The sequence below is a fragment of the Melozone crissalis genome, unplaced genomic scaffold (genome assembly GCF_028551555.1).
Source record: "Melozone crissalis strain CALT ecotype California unplaced genomic scaffold, PUWL_Pcris_2 ptg000012l_1, whole genome shotgun sequence".
NCBI lineage: Eukaryota > Metazoa > Chordata > Aves > Passeriformes > Passerellidae > Melozone > Melozone crissalis.
This window is the reverse complement of record NW_026535790.1, coordinates 8969655-8981754: the sequence shown is the minus strand read 5'-3', so window position 1 is coordinate 8981754 and position 12100 is coordinate 8969655. Positions and strand designations below refer to the sequence as shown.

The following is a 12100-nucleotide window of genomic DNA, read 5'->3' as shown; positions in this document are numbered from 1 at the left end:
ACACTCAGTGTCCCTAGAAGCAGCAGTATTTTTATAGGGTAGAAATGCAATTTCTTACATTGACAGGTCAGAATTGCAGGTTTTCTGCTGTTGTCTCTAGAGCATATTCAGGTACAAGCGGAGATACTTTTCCCCCCTTTTCTTGGTGATAGGAGATAACAAATTACAATCCTTCTGAGGGAAAGGTTCACAAGACCATTTTTATCAATTGGAAATAGGAAATTAAAGTTTGGGTAAAATTTCTTTGAAAAATCATAATAAGCTTATTTGATGAAACGCTAATTTTAGAAGCAATTAGAACACAACTTGGGCTTGGACTGTTGTCTTCAGGCTTATTTACTTTATTTAGAGAAGCACCTTCTCTCCATCACATGGTATCTGAGTATCCCCTGAGCAGACTCTGTTGACTCTGTTGTGTTCTACTAACAGGAACCCTCTGGCATATTAGCAGCTGGAGCATCTCTGCCAGTGCAGGGTTCTGTGAGCCTCTGCCAAGATGGGTCTGTCTGTGACTGGATGTGGAAGGGCCTAGCACTATCACGTCAATATTTTGGAGAAAATAGCATTATTTGATGCTAATCTTCACATTGCTGCAACAGTAAGGTGGAAGAAAATGACTGATGGCTGGGATTCAGTGCAAGGATAATGATGAATAATGCAAGGAATGTAACTCAGCACTGAGTTAGAATATGGATTTGTCTTTCATATATTAGAACTCTTACAGAAATGTCCATTTACTTTTTGGTTATAACCACATTGGGCAATGTCTTCACAAGGTATGTTCTAGGGAAGTGCATCTGCTATTTTGTGAAAGAACAAAAGACAGTTGTTTTGTTACATTTATGTAACAAAACAGCTTTGGTGTTTGTGTATGTGCTTGTGCAGTTATATATCTGAACATGTGTATACACAAAAACACCTATATATACATGAAAGAACAAACAATTTTGTGAAACCAAGTTTAACTGCATGTTCTTCATCTTTTCCTATTTGCAAAGTATATTGAAGAAACAAAAAATTTTATGTGCATAATATAAAGAAATAAGTTTTGGTCTTTATAATAAAAAAAAAATTAACAAGACAGAGTATCTCAATTTCAATCAAAATTTGCGTTTTTCATCCCAAATTGCAAAAATATAAAGCTCCAGGCCTTTATCTGTTACTTGTCTTGGAATGTAGAGCATTCTGTGTGCCTGGTTTCCCTCTCCTGTCCTTTTTTCATGTTAATGTAACTTTACAGCTCCAGTGCCAGCCTAGGATGTCCCCTCTCCTTCCACCAAAGACACAGCTGCCATGTGAGCTGGACAAGGGCTGGCACACAGGACAGCATGAGGAATACCTGTCCTTTCAAACATGTATTTGTGAAAAATGTTTCAAACACCTTTCAAACACCACACTCTGCTCCTCTCTTTCCCTCCTCCATCTCTCATCTGGTAAAGTGCTTTCTGCAATACAAAAGTTTGCCTCAGTGAAGTGCTGATCTTAGATTCCTAATGTGAGCAATATTTAACTCTATCCTTCACCTCTCTTAAACTCATAGCTAGCATAGTCAGTCAAATTACTTTTTAATTTCTCCACATATTTTCCCAACAGAAGAATATTGAAATGTTGCTGGTTGTTCAAGGTGATTGGTTCAAGGACATTTGGAGTGGTGAAAAACCAGCATCAATATAAAGAAGTAAATATAATCCCTCATTTACTTCTGAGTCATAGAAGACCTTATTCAAACCCTCCAGCTCCCACGTGACACAACAGCCTCCACTAGAAAGCTTCTCACTGTGGCTTATGTAACCCATGTGCTTTTGATTGGCCTTTTCCAGATGTTACTTTATCTCAGTCTTCTCAGAATTTATCTGAAGAATTTGCTGAGGCTGCACGACAGCTTAAAAAAGAAGCTCCAAGAATCCAGTTTGGCAAAATTGATGTGACACACCAACATGACTTGAGAAAAGAATTTAATATCCAAGCCTTTCCTACTGTGAAATTTTTTGTGAATGGCAGCAGGGAAGATCCCATAGACTGCAAAGGTAAACTGTCTCATGCACTGATAAGATAATGATCTGTAATGACAGGATGTACCCATCTATTACCCTGCTGAGAAGAAAAATATAGATGCTCAGATAAAAATACACAAGGTGGGAAGCTGGTTTGGCCCATGGAGTTAAATATGCAATTGCTTCTGTACCAATACAGGAACTTGAATCTGAATTAATCTTCCAAGGGCATAACTGAGTATCTTCTCTCTATTAAGTTCACACACTCAAATTAATTACTGGTGTTATTCCAAGTACAGAATTGTCCAAACAAGACAACTTCCAATTATTACAATAAACATTAATGAGTTATGCCAAACAAGAACTGGGTCCCCAAACTGCTCCATTACTCTGCTGGTCCACTACAATTCACATAGGAGTGTGTCTATAGAAACAGGCTGGAGCAACACTTCATCTAACAAAGAACTGGGAATTCACTGGGTCCTTAACATACAGATCCACTTCCTAAGCTGAGGAAAATAATTTTGCCATTTAGCCATCAGAGGGAGCTCATATGTGGCTTAGAATAAAACATGGAATAATTTGAAGTATTTTACAGAAAGTTATTAAGCAAAGGCAGCCACAGACTTGAGCAATCCCAGAAATCCAGGTCTTATTAAAGATTTTTGTTCACTTTCAGTACATACAAGAAAGGTTATGTTTTTCATAAAATGATGAACTTTTACAGAGGTGATAAAAATTGCTTGACTTGGCCAAGCACCTGTTGGTGTACTCTGAGCACATACAGGTGAGTCACAAGTTTAATACAACAAACAAAAAAAGGAACTCAAAGTTTGCCTCCTGAACTTGTACACAACCCAGTGCTAAGATATCTTTAACTGCTGAGCCCCCAGTGGCTCCTGCTGAAACCTGATCTCAGTATTTTTAGCAACTTGCTCCTCCTTGCTATTGGATTTCTCACCAAGTTCCCAGCACCCAGACTTGTGCAAACAGCAGCCTCTGCACAAATGCCACCGAGAGCGTGATGTGCCACTCTGAACCTGTATTAGAGGTGCTGAAAGCAAAACCCCCACCTTCAGCCCCTGACTAAACCTACAGCATTTACAAGAAAACCTCTCTCAAACTGGTGAACCTAGCAGATTTTCTGGTGTGAAACAGTGAGAACAGAGGGTTGTAACACACACACACACACAGTTGCCCTGCAGCAGAGCTGCTATTTCAGGCACACTCTCTAGCAAGATGCAGGAACTGGGAAACTGGCTGCTGCTCTGTGCTCTTTACAAGGCAGACAGCATCAATCATTTGGAGCACATGTGCCACCAACAATGGCTTAAATTACATTTTGTTCACTGGTGAATGCTTATGTGCAACACTGAGTAAAACCTCACATGCATGTTTGGCTTTTCCACTGAGCATTGGCAACTGGAAATGTGCACTGGCCACCCAGTGACTTCTCATACAGGACTTGGTACAAACATCATGGCACAAAAAAATGTGCAGACCTTGCTTAAATAAATTAATAAATTAAACTCTTTATGGAAGATGGAATTTTTGAATGGTATCCCTGGCAATGGACATAACATGAAAGCCAAATTCTAGGTTTTGTAAAATCATCAGTTACAACTGCAAGGTCAGAAATTGGCCAGTCCACAGGCTGAGTAAAGGAACTCAATAGAGAGATTAACCACACAGAAAATATGCTTAGGGGCTACAGCACTGACATAAGTGACAAGACCTCAATTCTGCCTTTGGACAGCAGAAGTGAAGCACGATGTGGCCACTAGATACTGCTCTGCACTTTGTTCTGCAGCCTGTATACTCCAGAGCAGATGACTGCCTGCTTCTCTTAAAAAAAAAGGAAGTATTTTAAACTATTTGCAGTGCTGTCTGCTGCAAAATTGTGGCAGTAAAAGAGTCTGACTCAATTTTGATCTTGTCAGATTGCTAAAATGCACAGTACCAGGACTTGCATCTCTGATAATCCACTTGTACCATACATCTTGACTCTAACACTTAACTTTTTCTTTTTAATGTATGATTTTAATTAACCCTTACTCTGGTCCTGTCTGTCATACAGAGATGAAAGAGCTAAGATTTTAATGGCCTGAGCCTCAGTTTGTTACCTCAAATCCCTCTGAAAACACGATAGCTTAAAAATGTAATTTTTAAAGAGACTCAATATTTTAAAACTTCTGAAAGCTTAGGACAATTTACCAAATAAACAGACTGACTATAATCTCAGTAAAGCTGGTAGTAGTAATTTGGAAGCCAAAAGATGGAACAATCCAGAACTAAATGCCAACTTTGACACTTCAGCTTTGTTTCTTATGTCTAAACTGAAGTGATGCTATGGCCCCACAGAGGAGTTTTAACACGTCTCTGTGCCTATCAGATCCCTCCTGCAGCATCAAAGGAACAATTTTGGCACCTAATGTAATTGAACAAACAGTTCAATAAAATCTGCAATTGGTTTGAAGTCATTCTGGATTAAACCTTAGGTCGATAGCACTTTATAGCTCACTGTGATTTTGGGACACATGAAATCTTGCAGGACAGGTTTCCTACCTGTCTGAATTTCTTCATCTCTCTTCTCCATGTGTGATTAATCATTTAACTGGACATAAAACCATTTGCAGAGGTCTCAGAAAAAGCTGTGCTGATCCACTGTTGGCCTTCTAGAGTCACAATAGTTTAAATGGTGGCCAGAACCTGAGGCTGAACTTGGATACCTCAAACCCCCTCTCAGTCAGCTTGGACCTCAGTCCTAAGGAGCCCAAGTCCATTTGTATTCAGCATCCTCTGCACTTCCACTGCCTCTGTTCTGATTGCACAGAAATTTCTGCCATTCATTTTGATTTTCATTTTAACTCTCTTTTCCTTCCACAGGAGTCAGAAAAGCCTCAGCCTTTATTACATGGGTAAAAAGAAGAACAGGACCTAGCACTGTTTTAATCAACTCTACTGATCAGGCTGAAGCCATGATAAAAGCTGGTGATTTAGCAGTGATTGGCTTCTTTAGGGTAATTATCTGGAAAACTCAAAAGGCTGGTTCTGTTTCAGCTTTGGGGTATAATGCTTGCTATCACCACCAGAGCCTACACATCCAAAAGACCAAGAACTCACCAGAAAAATGCAGACCCTCAGTTTTCTCTATATTTGAAAAAAAAACGCAAAAAACCAACAGTCTATATCTATTTTTTCACACTTTTAGACAAGCAGAGGCAGAAATTAGGAAATCTTACACCACAGCACATTTCCTTAACCAGTACCTGGACACAGAGACCCTGAGATCTGAGAACAGGGTGCTCCAGCAGTGTCTGCACAGCCCTGCCTGGTCACAGCAGCGTTTCCTGCATCCTCAGAGAAAGGCTTTCTGCCAAACTCTCCCAAATATTCCAATATTTTCCTGATGTGAAGAAGGCCAAATCTGCATGGATAGGAAGTCACAAAGTATTACCACTGTATATGATCCAACACATGTAGTCCTTTCTCAAGAAAATTCTACCATTTTCCAGAGCAGAATAAGGTTCTTAGGATTTGGGCTGAATGCTAGTGATCAACAGTCAATAGAAATGCTGTCAGAGTGAGTAAAATAGAAACAGCTTTTCCCTGCTTTTTCAATGTGTCCTTGAGATCTTTAATATCTGGAAATTCAATCAAGGATTTTTCTCTAACTAAAGAGACTTTTATTCTGTTATCTCTTTGCCCAGTTAAAGCACAATGTCTGGACTCATACCTGAACTGATAATATCCCAAATGTGCTGGCTACAGCAGATAGTCCAAGTTCTGTGGATATGGAAAACAGGATTCATTACCAAATTGCCCCATAGCAACAAAGCTGGTGAGCACATGGAACATAACAGGACAAACTGTGAAGATGCTCAGTGCCCAGAATTTTGCTTTGCAGCAATCTGCTTGCAACCTTTTAGGAAGGAAGGGAGGCAGTTTTCCAGTGCTGGGGGAAATTGAGAAGCTCTTTCTATCACAGTGATGCCAGAGAGTTCCCTGAACCACCCTGCTAGCAGATATTGCCTGCAGATGTGTTTGACTGGACACTGGCTTTGCTCAGGGCTGAAATGACAACAGATGAGCATGAGCTAGGGCATGTCAGAAATTTAATGGGTAAAAGCCAACAAAACAGTGTCCAAGCAAATTAGGAGCCTTATTTGGGCTTCTGTTACTCACAGATTGCTCACAAATATGAGTGCCAGGATGTGTTGGAAGGTCTCAGCATATAAATTACTATTCATCTAGCATGAAATAATTGATTAATTCAAATCTGGGAGTGCTGTTGCCTTTCATCCTGCTTATTTACTATTAGTTTGAGGGTGGACAGCACAGTGACTGCTTGACAGATGCAGGAGTCAAGGTCCCTGCCTTGAAGAGCACTCAGTGAAAAGCCCCAGATGTGCCAGCCAGCTCCTCTTGTGAGCAGAGAGCCCTCCTGTCACCCCTCACCTCCTGCCAGCTGTGCAGGGCAGCAGCTGCACCATCCCTCCCAGGCTCTGCAGAGGGTGGCAGTGCCAGGGGAGGGCAGGGAGGACAGAGGGGACCCCTCACCATCCCTGCTGACCCAGGCCAGCCAGCACAAGCTGTGTCTCAGCACTCCTAGGACCCCACTTAGAGGTAATCCTGGGAAGCATTATCCACTTTACAATTACACTTGGCTCTTTATTTCACAAGGTTTTAGGGGCCTGCTTCACCTGGAGCTCTGACTCCTACACATCTTGGCAGGATGTAGGGTAAAGTCTTAATAAATACTCTTTCTGGGACTAGGAACTTCACAGTGACAGTGTGGAAGTTTTCTGTGAGACAGCCAGAGATGTGCCAGAGATGCCTTTTGGGATGACAGCCAGTGAGGAGGTCTGTGCCAACTACGGTGTCCAAAGGAACTCTCTCGTTGTGTTTAAGGAGGTAGGAGTACAAAAGTCTAGCAGGTAAGGTATGGTGACTGCTGTGGGCTTTGGAAAGGCACTTTGGGAATTTTTCAGGTTATATATAAATTTTATGCTTGAGGATCTGGATATAAAAGCTTTACTTTCCAATCTGCATTCTAATCAACATTTGCTGCCAAAGTTCAGTGAGATTTGCAGACATTCATCTTTTTTTTGTGTGTGTTGCTTTTGACCAGTAAATTTCTTCCAGTCCACAACAGAAGTGGCCAACAACAAGACCAAAATTACACAGAGTAGCAGCAATATTTAGACTAGGCAGTAGTCAGACCCATGATTTCCTGAGCGAGCACATCTCACAGATAGTGTGTAGAGATGTAGGAAAAGATCTTTCAGTATGTCAACATTACTGAACAAATTAAAACTGTCAGCTGTACCTTGAATTTTAGCTGTAATCTTGTTCTGCAATCTAGCTGTGACATTCATTTTACAAGCTATGGAATTTCAGTTGCTGAGGATCATAAAACTCTCGCTTTTAAAGCCTGTCATTTTGTTCCTATAGTTGATAAGGCAAAAAACCTACAAACTTCACTGTTTGTCCAGGGAAAACCTGTGCATAATGAAGTGCTTGAAGATGGCAGGCAGAGCAAACTGGGCCTGATGAGGATAATCAAAACCTTTACCTTGGATTTGGTAACTGAATATAACATTGAGGTAAGTGCATTTCACTGTGTTAGCAGAAACTACGGGAGAAAGGCAGAAATGCATGCAGAAAGAGACGCAGGGAGCTACTCTGCACCTTGGGGAGTGAGAATTGTCTTTGCTCGCTTGACAAGGCCACTCTTAAACACATCAAAAAATTCCAGCAGAACCCGGCTCTTGGTCTAACCCAGGCCAAATGATGCTTCTCTCTGGCAAGATGTATTTTCCTAGAGGAGATGAAGAGTGGCTGGTGGAACAGTGAGTTCTGAGCATGCAAACACCTCTCTCCTGTGGGGCCAGCAACAAGGCTTGGGCTGCTTCTGCAGCAGAGAAGTGGGGTGGGAGGTTGGAAGGTCAGTTCCTAATCCTGGCTCCAAACATCCCACCCCAACACAGCCACAGGGAGCTCTGGGCCAGGGCAAGAAGGAAAGAAACCAGCAGAAATTGTTGCTAGTGCAGTTTGGAAAGGAAAGGAAAGACATGGAAATCGCTGCTTGCCTGGGGGACACCCCATTGCCTCTGATTATAGGGTGGCATGAGGAAAGGTGGTCCTGTGCAGGGAAGGAGATCCCAGCTGCTGATGCCACTAGAAGGGAAGGGAGTGCCCAGCCAGGTCTTGCCCCACACCTGGGCCTCCCTGGGTAACACCACCTTTTACTTTCAGCATTAATTCTTCTGTGTGTTTTATACAGGAGGTCAGACTAGAAGATCACAGTCCCTTCAGACTGTAAAAATCTGTGAATAACTATGAGGTTTTTCCTGGAACAGAAAAAAACCCAAAACCCTCAGCAGCTGCTGATTCTTCTTACTTTATCTGCTTTAAAACAATGAAACAAAATCCAATGGTTATGGAAATGACTGAGAACTGAGTTAAAAAGTAAAATTTGCAATAGCAGAGCCTAGGGATACTGATATGCTGAGCCTCTGATTCACTGTTCTGCCTACAAAGAGTGGAGCAGATGTTGAGTCTTTTGTTTCCCAGACATCTGTGAAGATTTTTGATGTCCCTGTTGAAAATCACATCCTGCTGTTCACCCCAATGAACTCGGAGACATTCAATGAGATTTACGAAAACTACCAGTCTGCTGCTGCACAATTCAGAGGAAAGGTTTGTAACTCTGAATCCAGATTTGCAAATGGGAATGCCAAAAGATCAGTGGAAAACCACTCACCAATATTACTGGTAAAAATACACTGCTGTCAGTCCATCTTCTAACTCTACCAAACCATTTCAACATGGTTTCAGTAGTAATTATCTGAATTTGTTAAGGATAAGCTGAAAGATAAACTTCACTTGGAAGTGATTTTTTTAAAACACGAAGACCACAAAGAGGAGCAGTAATTCCAGCTGCTCCAAATTAACCTGTTTCAGGTTTTACATATATAATTTTCTGGGAGCAGCTTCCAACCAAAGGTAGTTTTAGAAAAATTCTGGCAATTTCTGGCTCTACCAGGAAATACGATGAGGATCTCAGAATATTGCCTGAAGAAAAGGCTGGAGCTCCAAAAGCTGTGGAATATTGCAAGGTATATGCATAGCCTTGCCTGCAGCCACGTGTTTGCAGGTATAGACACAGTTATAGGCAGTATACACAATACAAAAGTATTTTGGTTTTCCATGGTGCTACTCCTGCTCCAGGTACATGAGACACTGAAGAATAGTAATTCACCTTGTAGTAAAATACCACATATTGGTAAATCCATATGGATTACAGGTGTTTCAGCTCTTCTGTCCTGTTAAGATTTATGAAGAAGAGTAACAAGCACTTTGGAGAGTAATTTAGAAGTGTTACTGAAAGATGTGATAGCAAACCACTGTGAAGAGACAGAGGGAAAAGCTTCAGTACTTTTGGCTGCTTTAGCATTTGTTATTAACTAGGATCAAGGTGTAATAAAGTCCACAGAGCTTCTGGGTTTTGGTCTGAAACCAAAAATGATCCTGCACAGTTCCGTGAATTTAAGGTTAGATCCTTGCCCACTGCCAAGCTCCACAGTCCATTTCTCCATAATGGCTAAACCAAAGCTGGAAGGCCCAACCAGGTGCATGATTCTCTCTTTATCACCAGATACTGTTTGTTTTGGTGGATACTGGTGAAGCAAGGAATGGACGGATTTTTGAGTATTTCCGCATCAGGGACATTGATGTTCCTGCTGTGAGGATCCTCAATCTCACCAGCGAGGCCAGGTACAAAATGCCTGCAGATGAGGTGACTGTGGAGAACCTGAAAGAATTCTGCCAGAGCTACCTACATGGAAAAGCAAAGGTATGTCCTTTACTAACGAGACAGCTCTCTACTACACCAGCTAAAACACAGCAAAAACTTGGCAGAGCACCCCCTCTTTAAAATTAGAACAGTGTCCTGTTGTGATCACTGGTTTATTAATCTACTTTCACCCTAATTCATTCCTCTACCATCTACAGCTGTTGACTGAGCATCCCTCTGTATTTAACAACTGAGGTGGACTACAGGTCCTCCAATGTAAAACCTGGATTGATCATTTATGCCCAATATTTTAACTGATGCCAGCTGTTTTATTTGAGTGGTTTAAAAAATCCCTATGCCTCTATCTTTCCAATACTATAATGGAGATATTTCCTTTCCCTTGGAGAGAGATGCAAACAATCATTGCAAAAGATTTTAAGGTTATAGGAAAATCCAGTAAATCAAAAAGTGATGGTTTCAGAGGGGATTAACATTTGGTATTTGTTTAAAGCAAGTTTAGCAAAGTGAATTTTCCCAGGGGAATCATTCCCAATGGTAAATACAGCATTTGTTGCCATAATGAGGCATCATCACACTCATGTGAAAAATGCATTAAAATGCTGTGCTTATTCAGTGCTCCTCAGGGTGATTTACAAGGAGACAAGATAAAGCGGTCTGAGAGCAGGCAGAATTTAAGAAATGTGAGTAGGTAGATCCTGTATTTAGTGTTGGAAGGGAGCAGAAGGATGGAAGCAGAGGGGAGGTGGCCTCTTTCTTACCAAGATCTGCTTCCCTGGGGCACATGTGCCTTTCTGTTACTGTGCCGAGGTGTTAAAGAAGAGAAATTCCCAGCTCCTGCACTGTAAATTGTAGAAGTCATGTAGAGACCATGACTGATGGTGAAGGCAGAGACTTAAGCAGCAAAGAACACTTCCTGGTGTGTTTTACATCACTTTTGAAAGCCCACAACACATAAACTGTGCAATAGTCCAGCTTCTGAACATTGGAACAGAATTCAGGATGAGGAATACAACTGTGTTCCAAAAATCATTTTCAGACAGTCTGCTACAGAGTCTGTATTCAAGAGAGGGACAAATAGTTCTGAGCACCAACTACCCTGGGGTGTGAGATCCCAGCTCCTGCTGAAGGGAGAGGAGGAGGAACCATGGCTGACCAGGATGTAATGATAGAAAAGAGTTATCAGACAGCAACAGAGCACATTAGGTAATGTCCCATCAGACTCACATTAACTTGAGCCAGAGTACAGTTTCTCAATGTTCCCTGCACTTTCACAGCAATGTTTCTTTTTCTGCTTAGCAACATCTCCCTAGTGAAGAAATTCCACAAGACTGGGACAAGATGCCTGTCAAAGTGCTTGTTGGGAAGAATTTCAACAGTGTCATCTTCAATAAGACCATGACTGTATTTGTTATGTTTTGTAAGTGTTGTCATTGAATTCAGATTTTAAACTTCTATAACATGATCAATTGGAAGGAAAAAATGAAAGCTCATGTTTGTATACCAAACAAATCTTTGCACTTTACAGAATCTGAGCTCAATGAATTTTTAGTGTTTCTGGAAAGAATTGAAGAAAAATTTGTGTCATATCTGTGGAAATGCTGTGGTACCTATGCTGACTTAGTGTTGCACTGAGTAGCACTGGATCTCTTCAGTAAATATTGGTCAAGGCCATATGAAATCTCCGTGTTGAAAGACAACAGGACACTGGAACATCGTGCTGTACGATGGAAATGTGTTGCACAGCATGAGCCAGGCTTCCCAGGGCAGAAGGAGAGTTAACTGAGATTGTCTGCCTATAATGCTCTAGGATTAAATCCCACATAGGAATTGTGGTTTAGGAAATTGGAACTCTTTCCTCCTCTGTCTGCAAGGGATGTGGCTTCCTTACATGACTCTTTCCAACAAGAAACCTCTGCCCTTGTACCAGCCAGCAGGGATTAGTTTGTGCCTCAGTTATTCAGTAAAGCAAACACACAGCATTAACAGCAGTACAGACAACTAGCTGTACTGCCCTCAATTCCAGAAATTCCTAAAGGTAGGACATTCCTGCCACCCTTTTTGCTGGCTGCAGCTGTGTCACTCACACGAGTAATTTTTACATTTCAGTATCATGAACAAACTGAATGAGCTAAGCAAGAACTGAACCAAGTCCTCTGGAAATGAAAGGCAGGGAATGTACTGTATTCAGTCAAGTGCTCCTGAAATTTTAATTCTGTGTGAACCAAGTGTGAGCATTGTTCTCCTGTCTGAGGGATTGCAACTGTGTTGTGAGCTTTTTAAAGGGACA

The 12100-nt window shown here is 41.4% G+C and overlaps 1 protein-coding gene across 1 annotated transcript in view; it reads left to right on the top strand.

The window, feature by feature from the left end:
* The window catches only part of PDILT (protein disulfide isomerase like, testis expressed), a 30635-nt gene that overhangs the window by 6277 nt on the left and 12258 nt on the right, over positions 1-12100 (top strand). Inside the window, exons 3-9 of the mRNA XM_054271174.1 lie at positions 1821-2027; positions 4881-5014; positions 6771-6908; positions 7490-7600; positions 8571-8696; positions 9655-9852; positions 11110-11230. Coding sequence (XP_054127149.1) covers positions 1821-2027; positions 4881-5014; positions 6771-6908; positions 7490-7600; positions 8571-8696; positions 9655-9852; positions 11110-11230 — 1035 coding nt within the window. The remainder of the gene's footprint in view (positions 1-1820; positions 2028-4880; positions 5015-6770; positions 6909-7489; positions 7601-8570; positions 8697-9654; positions 9853-11109; positions 11231-12100) is intronic.